The sequence below is a fragment of the Lissotriton vulgaris genome, chromosome 7 (genome assembly GCF_964263255.1).
Source record: "Lissotriton vulgaris chromosome 7, aLisVul1.2, whole genome shotgun sequence".
NCBI lineage: Eukaryota > Metazoa > Chordata > Amphibia > Caudata > Salamandridae > Lissotriton > Lissotriton vulgaris.
Genome location: NC_141695.1, coordinates 1,759,663,733 through 1,759,683,480, shown reverse-complemented (window position 1 = coordinate 1,759,683,480; position 19,748 = coordinate 1,759,663,733). Strand labels below are relative to the sequence as shown.

Here is a 19,748-nt window from a genome sequence, read left to right as displayed (position 1 = left end):
GTGTGTCTGTGTTCTGTATGGGATGTTGGTGTGTTTTGCTTTTGTTGTTCTTCTGTTCATTAGGGAAGAGATATGTAGTATTCTCACATTACGTTTCATTTCCTATGTTCTCTCCTATGCTACCTTGTCCTAGCTGCTCAGCCTGTGTGTCTGTGTTCTGTATGGGATGTTGGTGTGTTTTGCTTTTGTTGTTCTTCTGTTCATTAGGGAAGAGATATGTAGTATTCTCACATTACGTTTCATTTCCTATGTTCTCTCCTATGGTACCTTGTCCTAGCTGCTCAGCCTGTGTGTCTGTGTTCTGTATGGGATGTTGGTGTGTTTTGCTTTTGTTGTTCTTCTGTTCATTAGGGAAGAGATATGTAGTATTCTCACATTACGTTCCATTTCCTATGTTATCTCCTATGCTACCTTGTCCTAGCTGCTCAGCCTGTGTGTCTGTGTTCTGTATGGGATGTTGGTGTGTTTTGCTTTTGTTGTTCTTCTGTTCATTAGGGAAGAGATATGTAGTATTCTCACATTACGTTCCATTTCCTGTTCTCTCCTATGCTACCTTGTCCTAGCTGCTCAGCCTGTGTGTCTGTGTTCTGTATGGGATGTTGGTGTGTTTTGCTTTTGTTGTTCTTCTGTTCATTAGGGAAGAGATATGTAGTATTCTCACATTACGTTCCATTTCCTGTTCTCTCCTATGTTACCTTGTCCTAGCTGCTCAGCCTGTGTGTCTGTGTTCTGTATGGGATGTTGGTGTGTTTTGCTTTTGTTGTTCTTCTGTTCATTAGGGAAGAGATATGTAGTATTCTTGCATTATGTTCCATTTCCTGTTATCTCCTATGTTACCTTGTCCTAGCTGCTCAGCCTGTGTGTCTGTGTTCTGTATGGGATGTTGGTGTGTTTTGCTTTTGTTGTTCTTCTGTTCATTAGGGAAGAGATATGTAGTATTCTTGCATTACGTTCCATTTCCTGTTATCTCCTATGGTACCTTGTCCTAGCTGCTCAGCCTGTGTGTCTGTGTTCTGTATGGGATGTTGGTGTGTTTTGCTTTTGTTGTTCTTCTGTTCATTAGGGAAGAGATATGTAGTATTCTTGCATTACGTTCCATTTCCTGTTATCTCCTATGCTACCTTGTCCTAGCTGCTCAGCCTGGTGTGTCTGTGTTCTGTATGGAATGTTGGTGTGTTTTGCTTTTGTTGTTCTTCTGTTCATTAGGGAAGAGATATGTAGTATTCTTGCATTACGTTCCATTTCCTGTTATCTCCTATGGTACCTTGTCCTAGCTGCTCAGCCTGTGTGTCTGTGTTCTGTATGGGATGTTGGTGTGTTTTGCTTTTGTTGTTCTTCTGTTCATTAGGGAAGAGATATGTAGTATTCTCACATTACGTTCCATTTCCTGTTCTCTCCTATGTTACCTTGTCCTAGCTGCTCAGCCTCTGTGTCTGTGTTCTGTATGGGATGTTGGTGTGTTTTGCTTTTGTTGTTCTTCTGTTCATTAGGGAAGAGATATGTAGTATTCTCACATTACGTTCCATTTCCTATGTTATCTCCTATGTTACCTTGTCCTAGCTGCTCAGCCTGTGTGTCTGTGTTCTGTATGGAATGTTGGTGTGTTTTGCTTTTGTTGTTCTTCTGTTCATTAGGGAAGAGATATGTAGTATTCTTGCATTATGTTTCATTTCCTATGTTCTCTCCTATGTTACCTTGTCCTAGCTGCTCAGCCTGTGTGTCTGTGTTCTGTATGGGATGTTGGTGTGTTTTGCTTTTGTTGTTCTTCTGTTCATTAGGGAAGAGATATGTAGTATTCTCGCATTACGTTCCATTTCCTATGTTATCTCCTATGTTACCTTGTCCTAGCTGCTCAGCCTGTGTGTCTGTGTTCTGTATGGGATGTTGGTGTGTTTTGCTTTTGTTGTTCTTCTGTTCATTAGGGAAGAGATATGTAGTATTCTCACATTACGTTCCATTTCCTGTTCTCTCCTATGCTACCTTGTCCTAGCTGCTCAGCCTGTGTGTCTGTGTTCTGTATGGGATGTTGGTGTGTTTTGCTTTTGTTGTTCTTCTGTTCATTAGGGAAGAGATATGTAGTATTCTTGCATTATGTTCCATTTCCTATGTTATCTCCTATGTTACCTTGTCCTAGCTGCTCAGCCTGTGTGTCTGTGTTCTGTATGGGATGTTGGTGTGTTTTGCTTTTGTTGTTCTTCTGTTCATTAGGGAAGAGATATGTAGTATTCTCGCATTATGTTTCATTTCCTGTTCTCTCCTATGTTACCTTGTCCTAGCTGCTCAGCCTCTGTGTCTGTGTTCTGTATGGGATGTTGGTGTGTGGGCTATGTGTGGAATGCCTGTGTGACTGGATGAGTAACGACAGTTGGTGAGAGGGGCTGAGCAGCTAGCAGGCTGCTCCTAGTGGGGTTGTTAATGATGACCTACAGGCTGCCCTACAGGACTTGTATACTTGTTTATATGGACTTACTGAGGATTTATACTGCCTGTCTACTTATATGAATGAACCTACTTGGAGTACATAATACCAGCGTGTCATTCTTTACTACATTAAGCTCTAGGTAACAACAGGCTTGCGATGATGCGTATGCTTCATTGATGATGGCAATGTCTCAAGCGCTATGCTCGCACTTTCATAATCGCATGACCGTGTCTGGAAACGCCTGCCAAGGGCCAATCATGCCAACAGCCACACATACAAGGCTGGTCTCAATGGCAAGCCCGAATAGGTAACTAGCGCTGATCCCTGCGCTTCTGCGCATAAAGACACAAGTACATGTGTTTCATCATTCAGGCACTTCGTGAAGGGCAACAGTTGACCTCATTAGACCGCTGAAAATACTCATGTCCCTGAAAGCAGCTCTCTTGGTGGACCCACCCTGGAATCCTTCTTCTGGGATGGTGCACAGATCATCCCCAAATTGTGCTGTTTAAAATATACTATAAATGATTTATATTGCATAATTACTATAAAGCCCTCAAGGTGAACGCATCAAGCAGTAGAGGTGACTCCTCTTGAACAATGTTCCTTCTGTCACCACACATTATAAATTCCCCCAAACGTCAATCCAAACCCCATTATGACATAAAACATTCCACCCTTCCCTCACCAGTACAACAGCAGAGAGAGTGTGAAGAGAGGTTATATGTGCAATATTGTGTGTCCCAATGTCATTCTGACAAATTATTATGTGATAATGATTAATCTGATGGACGATATTTTAGCACACAATATTCTAACATATGTATATGTATATAGCCCTCCGGACGCGACCCCCGGTCAGACCTTCACTGGGTCGTAATGAATGCCTCAAGCCTTCTCTGCCACACACCTCACTCTGAGTTGTGGTAGCATCAGACAGAGAAGTGAATCAATTACCAATCGACAGAGTGAAGCCCCCCTGCAACTTCTTTCCAAAAACAAAATCCTTCCGTGGGAGTTTATTGAAGAAAACTAAAACAAATTGGCAAGTTAGACAAAAACAACATTGTCTCCGGTTCGACAAAGCTTCACTACAACCACTTCACAGGCGAATGCATTGAAGGCCACAGTGGTATTCTAACAGGAGGAGGCCATCCTTTCTGGTCAAGGGTCTAAATGACCACCAGAAGAGAACGTCTTTAATATATTACCCAGATCTCGCTTAAAATAAAGAAACAATCAAACATTTCATTGGAATATTTCATCTTTTACCTTTTTATCTGCTCGTAAGTTGCTTGGTCTCCATGCTTCAACTCCTGGAATCAAAAGAATCAAGCATTAGAAATACAAATAATTTACTAGAATCCTTTTGTTCTAGGTCAGCATCAGGTGTGTATATGTTTCAATTATAAAAGAGGGCACAGTAGTATGGAACAGCTTGAAGGGGGCTGTATTCACCAGCAATTGGTGGACAGCTTGACCACCTTCTACATGGTCTTATGTAGAGGCGTAAACCCAAAACCATCTGTCGGCTCTGATGTAAGAACCCCGAGAGCCATGGATTTGGGGAAAAACAATCTCCCCTACGCCAGGAGCACAGCAAGGATGTCATGGGCCCTGGTGAAAGCAAGAAATATGCCCTTTAGGCTGCTGTTAGGGTAGTAAAATGCAGCATTGTCAGGCATCAAAGAACCTCTTGGAGCTCTTGGCCCTGGTGCCACTGCACCTGATGCATCAATGTTAGCCATGCTCCTTGCCCAGTGCATTTGTAAGAGAATCCCGAGTGGGCCAGGAACATCCAAGCTTTTGTTTCACAAACATGTGGCACAATGACACGACAGACAAGTCCGCATTTAGAAGCGACTGTGGTGCTCACGAGCCGTCCGTCAGCTGGACACCCACTCTATCAGTACTCAGTAAGTCTGAGGACTATGAATTATTAGGGTTTACAAAAAATCCCACGCTGATGTCTAGAGATCATGAGTTTGCATTCAGCAGTCTGTCATTTATCCTTCTGACACCCATAATTAAGAGTAAATACTTATACTGACATCTGCTATGAATTGGAGAAGGGCACCATGAAGACTTCTATGAACATCAATAATTATAATAATAACTACTGTTGTTATTATTGCAAATCATCTCTCCCTGGCTCCTGTCGGTTAGTTTAAATGAGCTCTTGATCTAAGCTCTGCTGATGTTCTCCTCCCTGAGACTCCTCATTTCCCTCTGAAACCTTCAAAGTTGAGGACCAAGAACATCTGCCCTGCCTCTGTTTCCTGTTTCCTTGTCCCTCAGGCAGACAAGTCTCCTCCCCACAGGAAAGGCATCTTCACTTCCTGTGCCAGGGATCTGCTTCCTGTCTCTGAGGTGAAATACAATAATGACGCTAAGGTATAAGTCTTGTGATGTCACAAGGTCTGATCCTTGTACTCTGTTATGTACTTACCATGTACGCTGAGTCTGCAGCTGAGCCTGGATTCTGCAGGAGAAAGAAGGGGAAGACTTAGCACATGTAACACTTATAAAACAGGAAGAGAACATCTGAAATCAATGGAGCATCCTCTCCTGGGGGTCCTATGGCTGGAAGGAAAGCACAGGGAAAGGATTGTGTTGTGGGAGAAATCACTCTGCTTCGTCAACTTTTAAAGATTATTTATTTAAGTTGTGTAGTAAAGTAATGGAAGGTTGGCCTACATCCCTTCAGTCTGCAGTCTTCAGTGCTACCACAGAGCACTCCACGCATCACAAGAGGCTACAATCAATATCAGTAAGCAGAAACAGTGTTCACAAGGACCTCTTTTCATCAGTAAATACAGATTTCTGCAAGTATTAAGATATTGTGCACGATTTAGGCAAACACGGAGTAAATGTATAATTGAAACAAAAATCAATTAGGTCTCTTGATGTCACAGCATAGAATATATAGAAAAAGATTTATAGCAGGCCACAGGACATGAATTGATGCTTATCTAACTTCAGCCAAAGTGGGTATAATTTATTCAGTATAACAATGTTACACATATAAATATACATTCACAGGTGTGCATTTACCCTATGTACAATTCAACATCTCCAAGTGATCTTGTGACCCCCAGTGTAGTGACCATAACCAACCGGTGCACTATATATAATGATCATTGAAAACGCAAAGAAATAGTTATTGGTATTTCAAAGAGGAGCCCTTTTCAAAATTGTGATGCAGTAAGTTCTTCTTAGGTTACTTTATAGTCTGCTGGGACTCCCTCTTTAAAGTAGTCAACGACGTTTTGACCCTCTCGAGGTACGGGTCTCTTCAGGACGGGAATTCTGGGGACGAGCAACACAACAGGGGTGCCCGTGACACAGGAACCTTCCTAATTATTTGGAAGTGCTACTAGATGTCCAGGGTATCTAGTTCCCTTGTCAGAATAAAGCCCCACCAGGTTAAAAGTATTAATCACAGTGTCCAGTGGTTACTGCAGGCCCATTTCTTCGTGGTGAACGGGATCAAGGTCAATAAACGGTGTGCTGAGAGAGTAATCTAATTATTCTAGGCCGTCGAAATTCCTTACTCTTGCAGGGAACGTAGTCGATCGTTTCACTTCCCTCGAAGCAATGGGCCCGCAGTAACCACCGGCTACTGTCATTAATACTTGACCAAAACTACCAAAATCCAATCAGTAGAACTGCAGGTATGCCATTTTCAAGATTTTTGTGAAAATAGCACCAATTGTGAACATCTGGTCACGCCGGGCTGGGGCAAAGTCACAAGTTGAGGCCGAATGGGACCCATTTATACCAGCAGAACAAAGCCCATCGAATCCTGGTTTGCAGAGCATTTCAAGGATCCGCATCGAAAAAGTGATGCATGGGTTAAGAGGTGCGGCAAAGCTGCGATGCGAGGTCTTGCATCGTCATCAAGGATCCCGTCGATAAGGGCTTGCAATGCAAAGTCTGGCATTGAGGATGCATCACACATTCAGGGTGATGCACTGGGCCCAGGAGCTGCAAGGCTCTGGTGTGGAGTCCAGTGTCATGGTAAAGGCTGTCGTTGACGAGAGATGCCAGGGTCTGTGTGAAGATTCAAGGAGTCTTAATAAGTTCTCACACTTTTATTCTGATACAGCATCTCCAGCTGAGCGAAACACTCTCAAACTTCTTCTCTTCAAATACTCAACATTCTCCCACTAGGTCAGCAGTGACCTCACTCCATGCCTTGCTCCCAGCATTAAATGTCTTTACACATCTTCCCTCTTATAATATTCGAACAAGAACAATGAAAATTAACATGCATAACAAAACTCTACATTACTATTAGCGACATGTTAATATATTTCATGTCATCCTATTAATATACACCATTAAGGAACACTATCCCTGAACTCTCCATATGTCACCCACACTCCTTGTAGCACCATTCCCCAGGATTATAACACTGCGTTTGACCTCTTTCACCCTGAAGGGAACTGAATATTTGCTTTCCCTTTGCAAACAAACCCTTTTTTCCTCACGACCACCCAACCTCCCGGTCTTACACAACAGCGCTTCACACCCTTCCTTTTGCTATAATACAGCATGTTGTTCCTCTGCGATTTAAACACCATTGATGCTCATAACGAGCTGAGCTTGTCTTGAGGCACGGCGCCCCGGTGCTCATGACGAGCTCAGCTCGTCATGAGCCGTGGAACGCTCGCATGCGGGGATAATTCCCCTGCTGTGCTGAGCGTTCCACGGGAACGGGGGTGATCATGACGAGCTGAGCTCGTCATGAGCCACGGCGCCCCGGTGCTCATGGGGGCTCAGCTCGTCATGAGCCGTGGAACGCTCGCATGGGGGGATAATTCCCCTGCTGTGCTGAGCATTCCACAGGAACGGGGGTGCTCATGATGAGCTGAGCTCGTCATGAGGCACGACGCTCCGGTACTCATGACAAAATCAGCTCATCATGAGCCGTGGAACGCTCACATGCGGGGATAATTCCCCTGCTGTGCTGAGCGTTCCACGAGAACGGGGGTGATCTTGACAAGCTGAGCTCGTCATGAGCACACGAGCACCGGCCCTGTCATGAGCATGGGGGTGCTGCACGCTCCCCCGGCCCCCCAGCACAGCCGAGGAATTACCCCCCCAGCGAAGTGGTTAAGACACTCCTTTTATTTTCTCACGATCGACTTCAATCTCCCTTCAACGTCTGAAGGATGAAGTAGGATTGCTTGCCGCCTAAACGGTCCATAGCGATCATCACCAATGGCCAACATATATGTAACAAATCTCCATCGCCATCTCTCTACATATACCTAGTTCACAGTTGGCTCTTTTAGGTTCTCTTTTACCTTCTCTATTCTCTCGTAAGCTTCCAATTTCTGCCCCTGCCGTCTCTCACAAACGTTTTGTCCATATCTCTTTCTATTTGCTGCTGCGTGCATCTTCCCGTTCCTGTCTCTCTATTGCACTCTCTTGTTTTTTTCTCTTTACTTTTCTTTTTTCTCTCAATCTTCTCGCCGTTTCTAGAACCTCTTCGCTCTATTTCATCTTTTATTTTCTTTGTCCTTCTTAATACTTTGTATACTCTCTCCAGGGTTCTTCTACAAAGACCATGTATAAAAACTGAAACGTTCTCTTGGGTTGTGCCATTAGGATCACAGACACCTTTCTTTGAGTGCTGTGCTTTTCGCTGTTCCCCAATCCCAGAAGCCTACTATCATAGGGCACTGGAGAATTCCACTACGATACTGGAACAAAGAGGTTAGCGTATTGTGGCCATCATATTCCTGCTGCTTGTTGCCAGTTCCTGTTGGAAAGGACGTCTAGCTGCATGGATGTGGTGGGTTTTAAATGCTCTAAGGCAATGACCTGCTGTGATCCACCATGCTACCTTTATAGTGAGGTGGACTTCAACAGGTCATCCAAGATTCTAGAAACAGAAAATGTTTCTGGCAAAAACACCAGAAACATTTTCTTTTCCATAATCAAAGTCGGAAATGTTTGTTTTTTTTTGCTTTACTTTGTCATTACGCAGCCAAACAAAAGTGAAAGCAGACCGTGCTAAAAGAACAGGTGGAAATCTGCAAGCGTCCAACCACACAGCGTTCCAACACTTCTCCTGATAACAATAGTACCCCACTTGTGTGACTGAGCTAACACCCGTGAGAGGAAAGGCTCCCTAAGGCCTATCAGACACAATAAAAGATGGAGATTTGACCTTGAAAATTTACCAGTTCTGGTGATGTGCGGGTAACTGAGGTATTCAGACCAGGGTCGGCACACAGGGAAACCTGCTAGGGCAAGGCATTTCTGAAAACAAGGTTCTTAGGGTAGTCTCGGATGGAGTAACTTGCATTGATCCCAATACCTGTTCTTACCCAGAATGCATAGCAATAACCAAACATTGGTAAATCACAGATTTTTCTCATATTTCTGTGAAGCAATATTTCAGAATCTCTGAGGACCCTTTAAATTCCCACCAAATCTGCAGTTCCAGACTTCTCCCAATAAAAATAATACTCCAAGTGTTCACCAAATATTATGCTTTTGGGCCCGGAAGTACGATCATTTTGCTTGAGGAAAATCGTTTGCAAATTGATTTGCGCATGCAAAAATGGTTGTAACCAATGTACGAAATGCACTCGCAAAATAAAAATAGCGTTGCGAATGACTACCGACAAAAACAGTTTTTGCGATTTCAAAATTGCAAATTGCGAGTCGCACAATACAATGTGCAGAGCAGTTCCAAATTCTGATAATGTGTAATTGGACCCATTTGCGCATGCAATATACCACTCACCAGAAACATTTGGTAACCAGGCCCAATCTATAAAAACAGCCCCAAAATGCATCAGAAACCTCTCCACGATGTCTGCCCTGTACGTGATAGTGAGGAGGATGCAGATATTGGCTGCCCAGCAGAGGAGGTGGAGACAGGAGAGGATATTCAGAGTCAGGCTAACATTGTTTGAGAAGACAGAGGAGGAGATTTATGACCAGTACAGGCTGAGCAGCACTAGCATCCAAGACCTCATAGACACCTTGAAGGCACAATTGAAAAGCAGAACCCAGCACAGCAATGCAATCCCCACACATGTGCAGGTGTTGTGCTCCCTCCACCTCTTGGCCACTGGTAGCTATCAGGATGTCATTGCAGTGGACGGAGGTGTGTCGCAGCCTGCACTTTCACATTTCCTTCACAATTTCCTATATGCCATGCTACACCAGATCCATCAACACATCTACATCCACAGGGATAATTAGGAACTTGAAAATATAAAACATGAATTTTACAGATTAGCAAGGTTTCCAAAGGATAGAGGGAGCATAGATGGGACCCATGTGCCCATATGTCCCCAATCCCGCATAGAATACATCTTCCGTAATAAGAAATGCACACATTCCCACAACATCCAAGTCGTTTGGGACACCAAAAACAGTATTAAAGACCTGGTAGCATCCATGATGCAAACATCGTTCCTGTCCCTAGAGAAATGTATTTGCACTTTTATGTGTGTATTCATGTTGTCTCACCATCACATATCTTTCACCAGGTGACAGTGCGTATGCCCTCCAGCCATGGATCCTCACGCCGTACCTGTCTTCCGAAAAAAGTCAGTGAAAGGTGGTACAGCAGGTCACACAGGAGCACCAGGAACAAGATCAAGTGCACCTTGGCATCCTGAAATCGTGCTTCAGATGCCTACAGAAGAGTGGCAGAGCTCAGCAGTATGCGCCTGAGAGAGTCCGTAAAATCATGGCAACATGTGCCGTGCTGCACAACATGGCCTGCAGAGGTGAATTGCCCAAGGATGTGTCTGACACAGATTCAGAGGATAAGGACCCAGGACCACCTGCCCAACAGCAAAGGGATGGTAGCGCTGCAGCAGAGGGTAGAAGGTGTAGGGGCCAGATTGCTAACAACTATTTCTAAAGGTATGTATACACAGTACTTACCAACCAAGGGTAGGTCGCTCCCCCTGCCTCGTGCAGCGCCACCAGTGCTCTCCGCCATCTACCAGTTTTTTGCACTATCCTTTCTCTCCACAGATTTCCCTTCGTTTTTTGACCTCTCCGTGTGCCTCTGTTCACCCTCTTTTCTCTCCACAGATTTCCCTTCGTTTCTTGACCTCTCCGTGTGCCTCTGTTCACCCTCTTTTCTCTCCACAGATTTCCCTTCGTTTCTTGACCTCTCTGTGTGCCTCTGTTCACCCTCTTTTCTCTCCACAGATTCCCCTTCGTTTCTTGACCTCTCCGTGTGCCTCTGTTCACCCTCTTTTCTCTCCACAGATTTCCCTTCGTTTTTTGAACTCTCTGTGTGCCTCTGTTCACCCTCTTTTCTCTCCACAGATTCCCCTTCGTTTCTTGACCTCTCTGTGTGCCTCTGTTCACCCTCTTTTCTCTCCACAGATTCCCCTTCGTTTCTTGACCTCTCCGTGTGCCTCTGTACACCCTTTCTCTCCAGAGATTCCCCTTCGTTTCTTGACCTCTCCGTGTGCCTCTGTACACCCTTTCTCTCCACAGATTTCCCTTCGTTTCTTGACCTCTCTGTGTGCCTCTGTTCACCCTCTTTTCTCTCCACAGATCCCCCTTCGTTTTTTGACCTCTCTGTGTGCCTCTGTTCACCCTCTTTTCTCTCCACAGATTCCCCTTCGTTTCTTGACCTCTCCGTGTGCCTCTGTACACCCTTTCTCTCCACAGATTCCCCTTCGTTTTTTGACCTCTCTGTGTGCCTCTGTTCACCCTCTTTTCTCTCCACAGATTCCCCTTCATTTTTTGACCTCTCTGTGTGCCTCTGTTCACCCTCTTTTCTCTCCACAGATTCCCCTTCGTTTCTTGACCTCTCTGTGTGCCTCTGTTCACCCTCTTTTCTCTCCACAGATTTCCCTTCGTTTTTTGAACTCTCTGTGTGCCTCTGTTCACCCTCTTTTCTCTCCACAGATTCCCCTTCGTTTCTTGACCTCTCTGTGTGCCTCTGTTCACCCTCTTTTCTCTCCACAGATTCCCCTTCGTTTCTTGACCTCTCCGTGTGCCTCTGTACACCCTCTTTTCTCTCCACAGATTCCCCTTCGTTTTTTGACCTCTCTGTGTGCCTCTGTTCACCCTCTTTTCTCTCCACAGATTTCCCTTTGTTTTTTGACCTCTCTGTGTGCCTTTGTTCACCCTCTTTTCTCTCCACGGATTCCCCTTCGTTTCTTGACCTCTCCGTGTGCCTCTGTTCACCCTCTTTTCTCTCCACAGATTCCCCTTCGTTTCTTGACCTCTCCGTGTGCCTCTGTTCACCCTCTTTTCTCTCCACAGATTTCCCTTCGTTTTTTGACCTCTCTGTGTGCCTCTGTTCACCCTCTTTTCTCTCCACAGATTTCCCTTCGTTTTTTGACCTCTCTGTGTGCCTTTGTTCACCCTCTTTTCTCTCCACGGATTCCCCTTCGTTTCTTGACCTCTCCGTGTGCCTCTGTTCACCCTCTTTTCTCTCCACAGATTCCCCTTCGTTTCTTGACCTCTCCGTGTGCCTCTGTTCACCCTCTTTTCTCTCCACAGATTTCCCTTCGTTTTTTGACCTCTCTGTGTGCCTCTGTTCACCCTCTTTTCTCTCCACAGATTCCCCTTCGTTTCTTGACCTCTCCGTGTGCCTCTGTACACCCTTTCTCTCCACAGATTTCCCTTCGTTTTTTGACCTCTCTGTGTGCCTCTGTTCACCCTCTTTTCTCTCCACAGATTTCCCTTCGTTTTTTGAACTCTCCGTGTGCCTCTGTTCACCCTCTTTTCTCTCCACAGATTTCCCTTCGTTTTTTTGACCTCTCTGTGTGCCTCTGTTCACCCTCTTTTCTCTCCACGGATTCCCCTTCGTTTCTTGACCTCTCTGTGTGCCTCTGTTCACCCTCTTTTCTCTCCACAGATTCCCCTTCGTTTTTTGACCTCTCTGTGTGCCTCTGTTCACCCTCTTTTCTCTCCACAGATTCCCCTTCGTTTCTTGACCTCTCTGTGTGCCTCTGTTCACCCTCTTTTCTCTCCACAGATTCCCCTTCGTTTCTTGACCTCTCCGTGTGCCTCTGTTCACCCTCTTTTCTCTCCACAGATTCCCCTTCGTTTCTTGACCTCTCCGTGTGCCTCTGTTCACCCTCTTTTCTCTCCACAGATTCCCCTTCGTATTTTGACCTCTCCGTGTGCCTCTGTTCACCCTCTTTTCTCTCCACAGATTCCCCTTCGTTTTTTGACCTCTCCGTGTGCCTCTATTCACCCTCTTTTCTCTCCACAGATTCCCCTTCGTTTTTTGACCTCTCTGTGCCTCTGTACACCCTTTCTCTCCACAGATTTCCCTTCGTTTTTTGACCTCTCTGTGTGCCTCTGTTCACCCTCTTTTCTCTCCACAGATCCCCCTTCGTTTTTTGACCTCTCTGTGTGCCTCTGTTCACCCTCTTTTCTCTCCACAGATTCCCCTTCGTTTCTTGACCTCTCTGTGTGCCTCTGTTCACCCTCTTTTCTCTCCACAGATTCCCCTTCGTTTTTTGACCTCTCTGTGTGCCTCTGTTCACCCTCTTTTCTCTCCACAGATTCCCCTTCGTTTTTTGAACTCTCTGTGTGCCTCTGTTCACCCTCTTTTCTCTCCACAGATTCCCCTTCGTTTCTTGACCTCTCTGTGTGCCTCTGTTCACCCTCTATTCTCTCCACAGATTCCCCTTCGTTTTTTGACCTCTCTGTGTGCCTCTGTTCACCCTCTTTTCTCTCCACAGATTCCCCTTCATTTTTTGACCTCTCCGTGTGCCTCTGTTCACCCTCTTTTCTCTCCACAGATTCCCCTTCGTTTTTTGACCTCTCCGTGTGCCTCTGTTCACCCTCTTTTCTCTCCACAGATTCCCCTTCGTTTCTTGACCTCTCTGTGTGCCTCTGTTCACCCTCTTTTCTCTCCACGGATTCCCCTTCGTTTTTTGACCTCTCTGTGTGCCTTTGTTCACCCTCTTTTCTCTCCACAGATTCCCCTTCGTTTTTTGACCTCTCTGTGTGCCTCTGTTCACCCTTTCTCTCCACAGATTCCCCCTCACTCATTTCCCGTCCCCCCTGCCACCCTTTCCCGCCATTTTGCCCGCAAATCGGTCTCTTCCCCGCCTACCCTCCCGCCGCCCACCTCCCAGCTGACCCCTCTCCCCCAGATACCCATAAATGGCAACCGCGCACCGAAGGCACGCCTAAGGCTAGCCCGTCTGCGCCCGTCCGCGCCTGGACCGCGCCCAGCGCCAGGACCCCTGGCCCCCACCGACGACAGACGACTCGTCACACCTACGACACCGCCGCACTCAACGCACTCAATGCCGGCCGGATCCCCGCCTGCTGCCGGGCCGCCCCGAAAAGCTTCCACTGACCCTTCACCTACACAACCTGCAAGTTCACCTGCCTCCGAACATGCATCACACCTGCCAAGCGTAACCCCAGCACCGACCTCAAGTGCATCCTGCTCAACACCCGCTCCGTCCACAGACACGCCGTCGAACTCTGGAACCTGCTCGACACAACATCACCAGACGTCGCGTTCCTCACTGAAACCTGGATGAACGCCTCCTCAGCCCCAGACATCGCCATCGCCATCCCGGATGGATACAAGATCATCAGGAGAGACCGCATCAACCAGACTGGGGGAGGCATCGCCATCGTCCACAAGAACACCATCCGCATTACGACCAACACCGACGACCCCTACACCGCCGCCAAACACCTCCACTTCCAGATTCACACTGACCCTAGGACGACCCTCAGGGGCACCCTCGTCTACAGACCCCCGGGACCATGCACACAATTCAGCGAAGACATCAAGGACTTCATCGGCCCGCACTCCCTCCCCTCCGCCGACTACATCCTCCTAGGGGACCTCAACTTCCACCTGGAGAACAACAAGGACCGCAACACCGTCACCCTGCTGGACAACCTCGCCAACCTCGGACTCAAGCAACTGGTCAACACCCCCACCCACTACGCCGGCCACACGCTTGACCCCGTCTTCTCATCCAGCAAGCAAATTGCCTTCAGCCACTCCACCGGACTTCACTGGACCGACCACAGCTGCGTCCACTTCTACTTCAGAAAAACCACCACCACCCGCAACAGGCTCCCCACAGAAGCTGGAGCAAGATCACCGCCGACCAGCTTACCACCTCCCTCAGCCAGAACCCACCTGCCAGCACACCGGACCCCAACGAAGCAGCCCGCAACTTCACGCAGTGGCTGACCGCCTGCGCCGACGACCTCGCACCAATGAAGAACCCTCCCAGCAAACCCAGAAGCAAGAAGGCCCTCTGGTTCACCGACGAACTCAAGGACCTCAAGAAGACCTGCCGCACCCTCGAGAAAACCTGGCTCCTCGACCGGACCACTGACAACTTGACCGCCCTCAACACGCGACCCGCAAGCACCACCAGCTCATCCGCACCACCAAGAAGAAATCACTGAAGGATCGACTGGACAACAACGCCAACAACAGCAAGGAACTCTTCAGCATCGTCAAGGAGTTCTCCAACCCCAGCACCGGCAACAACAACATCACCCCTTCACAAGATCTCTGCGGCTCCCTCGCCTCGTTCTTCCACCGCAAGATTGCCGACATCCACAACAGCTTCGGTGCACCATCTTCGCACCCAACCGCCGAACCAACGCACCCCTCCGCCACCCTCCGCACCTGGACCGCTGTGACCACCGAAGACACAGCCCGCACGATGAACACCATCCACTCCGGATCTCAGACTGACCCCTGCCCCCACCACATCTTCAACAAGGCCGACTACACCATCGCACCCCAACTCCAAGACGTCATCAACACCTCCTTCGACACTGCCACCTTCCCGGAGAGCTGGAAGCACGCAGAGCTCAGCGCCCTACTGAAGAAACCAACAGCGGACCCCACCAACCTCAAAAAACTTCCACCCCATCTCGCTCCTCCCTTTTCCTGCCAAAGTCATCGAGAAGATTGCCAACAGACAGCTTGCCGCCTTCCTCGAGACAAATGGATCCCTCGACCCCTCGCAGTCCGGTTTCAGAGCCGACCACAGCACCGAGATCGCCCTCATCGCAGCCACCGACGACATCCGAGCCCTTCTCGACAACGGGGAAATAGCGGCACTCATCCTCCTGGACCTCTCCGCCGCGTTCAACACTGTCTGCCACCGCACCCTAGCCCAACGCCTCAGCAACACCGGCATCCAAGAGAAGGCATTGAAGTGGATCATCTCGTTCCTCGCTGGAAGAACACAGAGAGTCCGCCTCCCCCCGTTTCGCTCCGAGGCCACCAAAGTCATCTGCGGCGTCCCGCAAGGATCATCACTCAGCCCCACCCTCTTCAACGTCTACATGAGACCTCTCGCAGCCATCGCACGTTAACACAACCTCAATATCATCTCCTATACTGACCACACCCAGCTGATTCTCTCCCTCACCAGAGACCCCGACACCGCCAGAACCAACCTCCACGAAGGGATGAAAGACGTCAACGAGTGGATGAAGAACAGCCGCTTGAAACTGAACTCAGACAAGATGGAAGTCCTCATCCTAGGGTCATCACCCTCCGCCTGGGATGACTCCTGGTGGCCCCTAGCCCTGGGCACCGCCCCAAAGCCGACAGACCACGCACGCAACCTGCGCTTCATCCTGGACTCCTCCCTCTCGATGACCAGACAAGTCAACGCCGTCTCCTCTTCATGCTTTCACACCTTCCGCATGCTCCGCAAGATCTTCCGATGGATCCCGATCGAAACCAGGAAGACGGTCACCCAGGCCCTCGTCACAAGCCGGCTGGACTACGGAAACACCCTCTACGCCGGAACAACAGCCAAGCTACAGAAAAGACTACAACGCATCCAGAATGCCTCCGCCCGACTCATCCTGGACATCCCTCGACGCAGCCACATCTCCGGCCACCTGAGGAACCTGCACTGGCTCCCCGTCAACAAGAGGATCACGTTCAGGCTCCTCACCCACGCACACAAATCTCTCCACAACCTGGGCCCCAAGTACCTCAACGACCACCTGACCTTCCACGCGCCCACCCGCCAGCTACGGTCCACCAGCCTTGCCCTCGCTGCCGTACCACGCATCCGAAGAGCCACCACCGGAGGCAGATCCTTCTCCTACCTGGCTGCCAAGACATGGAACTCCCTCCCCATCCACCTTCGGCTGACCCAGGACCACCTCGCCTTCAGGAGACAACTCAAGACCTGGCTGTTCGAGCAGTAGCGGCCCTCCTCCCCCAAGTGCCTTGAGACCCTTCCGGGTGAGTAGCACGCTATACAAGTGCTTTGATTGATTGATTGATTGATTGACCAACTACCCTCTACATAAGACAGTACCAATTGTGACTTTCAACTGGTGCTTTATTGTGCACATATCCACAAACAAATTAAGGACAACCTGTCCATCTCCAAATGTAGGCCTGAACTAAAAAGTAACTCCACCGTAGTTACATCACCATAATTCAGAAATGATATGTCGCCCACACATTATGCAGTGCCCCTACACAAAGCATTTTCTGCGTCTCCTTCCAGCCTGGCCCGAGCTGTCACCAGAAATGCCAGCCTGGCAGGCTGGTGCTACGCCACTTTATAAGTGGTTCGATAACTAAGACAATAATGATAATGAGAATGATAATGATACGGGATTTGTAGAGCGCACTATCACTCCAAGGAGCATCTTGGCGCTATGACTCAACTAAGCTGATGAGGTTGTCCCCAGCTATACTGTCTCCAGAGAAAGAAAATTCACACCAATAATTTGCATGCTGAATCCGACAGACTGTATATCCAGGTCTTTAGGGATTTCCTGAACCATTGTTCGTATCTGATATCACGTAGCTGGTAAGGTAGTTTATTCCATGCCCTTGCGCCAATCACTGCAAGGGATTTACCTCCCTTCGTTGAAAGTCTAAATTTAGGGACAATAAGCAGGTTGGCAGTAGCGGACCTGAGATTTTGAGAAGGGTGGTATCGTCAAAACTTTTCCGGAGGTACATCGGGCCCTGCATGTGAAAGGCCCTATAGGCAATAGTTAGGATCTTAAACAAAATGCGTTTGTGGATAGGGAGCCAGTGAAGGGCAACCAATGCGGCAGAGGCCGAGGACTTTCTAGGCCATCTAAGTACCAGTCTAGCGGCCGCATGCTGGACCATCTGAAGTCTGTGCAGGGCCGATTTGTTTGACCCTGCATACAGGCTGTTACAGTAGTCCAGTCTTGATGTATTTAACGCTACTGTGACCGTGCGTCTGGCTGCCAGGGGAAGCAGATCAAAAAATGTCCTTAGGCCCTTTATGATGTTAAAGCAGGCGCCTGCTACCGCCCCTGCTTGCTGTTTAAACGATAGGGTGTCATCAAATTTGATCCCTAAATTTCGTGCTGCACTGATTGTGTTCGGCGGGGCTTCCGCGTCCTCTGGCCACCACTTTTGGGGAGAGAAGGAGTTGTTTAGTCAGCAAAATTTCCGTTTTAGCAGAGTTACACTTTAGATGATTATTGGTCATCCAAGCGAATGTCGCAGATAGGCAGTCTTTCAAGGTCTGTTCCGCATTAGCCATGTCCTTATCCAGGACAAGGACTAGCTGCATATCGTCAGCGTAAGCAATCGTGCTAATGTCAAATGAAGAGATTAATTTAATCAGGGGGACCATGTAGAGATTAAAAAGTATTGGGCTCAAACTTGAGCCCTGCGGTACCCCTGACTTCAGTACCTTTTCCTCTGAACAAAACTGCCCCAACGTAATTGCTTGACGCCTATGCATCAGGAAGTTTTTAAGCCACTCTAATACAGTGCCTGCTATGCCCGCAATGGCCATGAGGTCTAAAAGGATAGCATGGGACACCGTATCGAACGCTGCAGATAGATATAAAAGGATCAGGACAGCCTTCTTGCCCTGATCCAAAGCAGCTCGTATGGTCTCTGTTGTAAACGGCAGGGCAGACTCCGTCGAATGTTGGGCTCTAAAGCCCGCTTGGTTGGTGTGAAGAAAGTTATTCTCTTCTAGGAATGCTGTGAGCTGCTTGTTCACACAAGTTTCTGCCAGTTTGCAAAGGGCTAGAAGGAGCGAAATAGGGCGCAAATTAGATAGGGTCGTGGGATTCTGTAATATCTTCTTCTGTAGCGGTCTTACGGCTGCAACTTTACATTGAGATGGAATTTCACCTGACCAAAGTGATGAATTGATAATGGAGTTTATTGCAGGATTGGCCCCTTCAATTATAGCTTTTAACAGAACCGGGGGCATGGATCAAATTGGGATCCTGACTTCATTAGAGATATGGCCTGGCAGGTGTCCTCCAGGCTAATCGGGGTGAAGGTTTTTAAACATGCTGTGCTAGAATCGGTTGTACCCCTTGACTCTAGGTCAGCCGGCTCAACCTGAGGAAAATCTTCTGTAAGATTGTATATTTTTTGTTCAAAATAGTTAGCTATATTGTCGCAGAGGATCTAAGACGGTGGGATTTCCTGTAACAGGAATTTAGGGTTTCTGAAACTAGTGACAATTTTAAAGACTTCCTTCTGCTTGTTTTTGTGGCATCGATTGCAGTCGTGTAAAAGTTGACTTTCACATGTTTGATCAAAGCATGATAGTGCCTCCTAGCCGTCTTGTACACCTCATGTTCATTGCTATCGTAATAGCGCCGCCATCTGCGTTCTAGAGTTCTGACTTCCCCTAATGTTTCTTTTAATGTTCTCGAGAACCAGGGCACAGATTTCCTCCCCTGAAGGGGTCTAGGCCTTGCACCTAAGGGTTTCATCTTGTTCCCTATTGCATTGATCCATCTCTCAAACCTCTGCTTATCTGTGGTGGTATTCCCTGACAGGGTGGGTTTACTCTCCTTCACCCAACTACAAAAATCAGGGTGGTCTATGATTTTACCCCAGCATGGAGTGGGCCTCCCTTTGCTTTGTGCCCCATTCTTCGTTGCCCCATTAATATCTGCCCTAAGGCTGAATGCAATGGATTAGTGATCTGACCAGAGCCAGGGGGGGCTCCACCATCACTGTGTCTAAGTTGGAACTGATGCAGTCTAAAATATGCCCCGCTTTATGGGTGGGGTCTAAAATTCGCATGGTTAGTCCAAGGACCTGCATTATCTCACTGAAGCAAGTGACACTAGGATCGTTAATGTTGTCCAAATGAAGATTCAGGTCTCCCAATAGGGTGAAATTGGAGAACTTGAGTGTCAGGTTGCTCAGTACTTCCCCCACACTTTCCAAGAATTGAGTAGGTTGACCCGGTGGGCGGTATACTAATGCTCCAGAAAAAGTGAAAGAATCATGAGCCTGGATGCAGAGGCCGAGACTTTCGGCTCCTTTAATGTCCACTAGCTCCGTAGTTGTGCATGTTAAATGTTCTCGGTAAATAAT

At 47.8% G+C, this 19,748-nt stretch overlaps 1 protein-coding gene across 2 annotated transcripts in view; it reads right to left on the bottom strand.

The window, feature by feature from the left end:
• Window positions 1–19,748, bottom strand: part of LOC147706602 (poliovirus receptor-like) — a 785,245-nt gene that overhangs the window by 21,037 nt on the left and 744,460 nt on the right. For both annotated transcript variants that reach the window (XM_086933091.1, XM_086933092.1), the window contains exons 10-11: window positions 4,872–4,904; window positions 3,695–3,738 (exon numbers count right to left, since the gene is read on the bottom strand). In XM_086933091.1, the coding sequence (XP_086789217.1) occupies window positions 3,695–3,738; window positions 4,872–4,904 (77 nt within the window). The remainder of the gene's footprint in view (window positions 1–3,694; window positions 3,739–4,871; window positions 4,905–19,748) is intronic.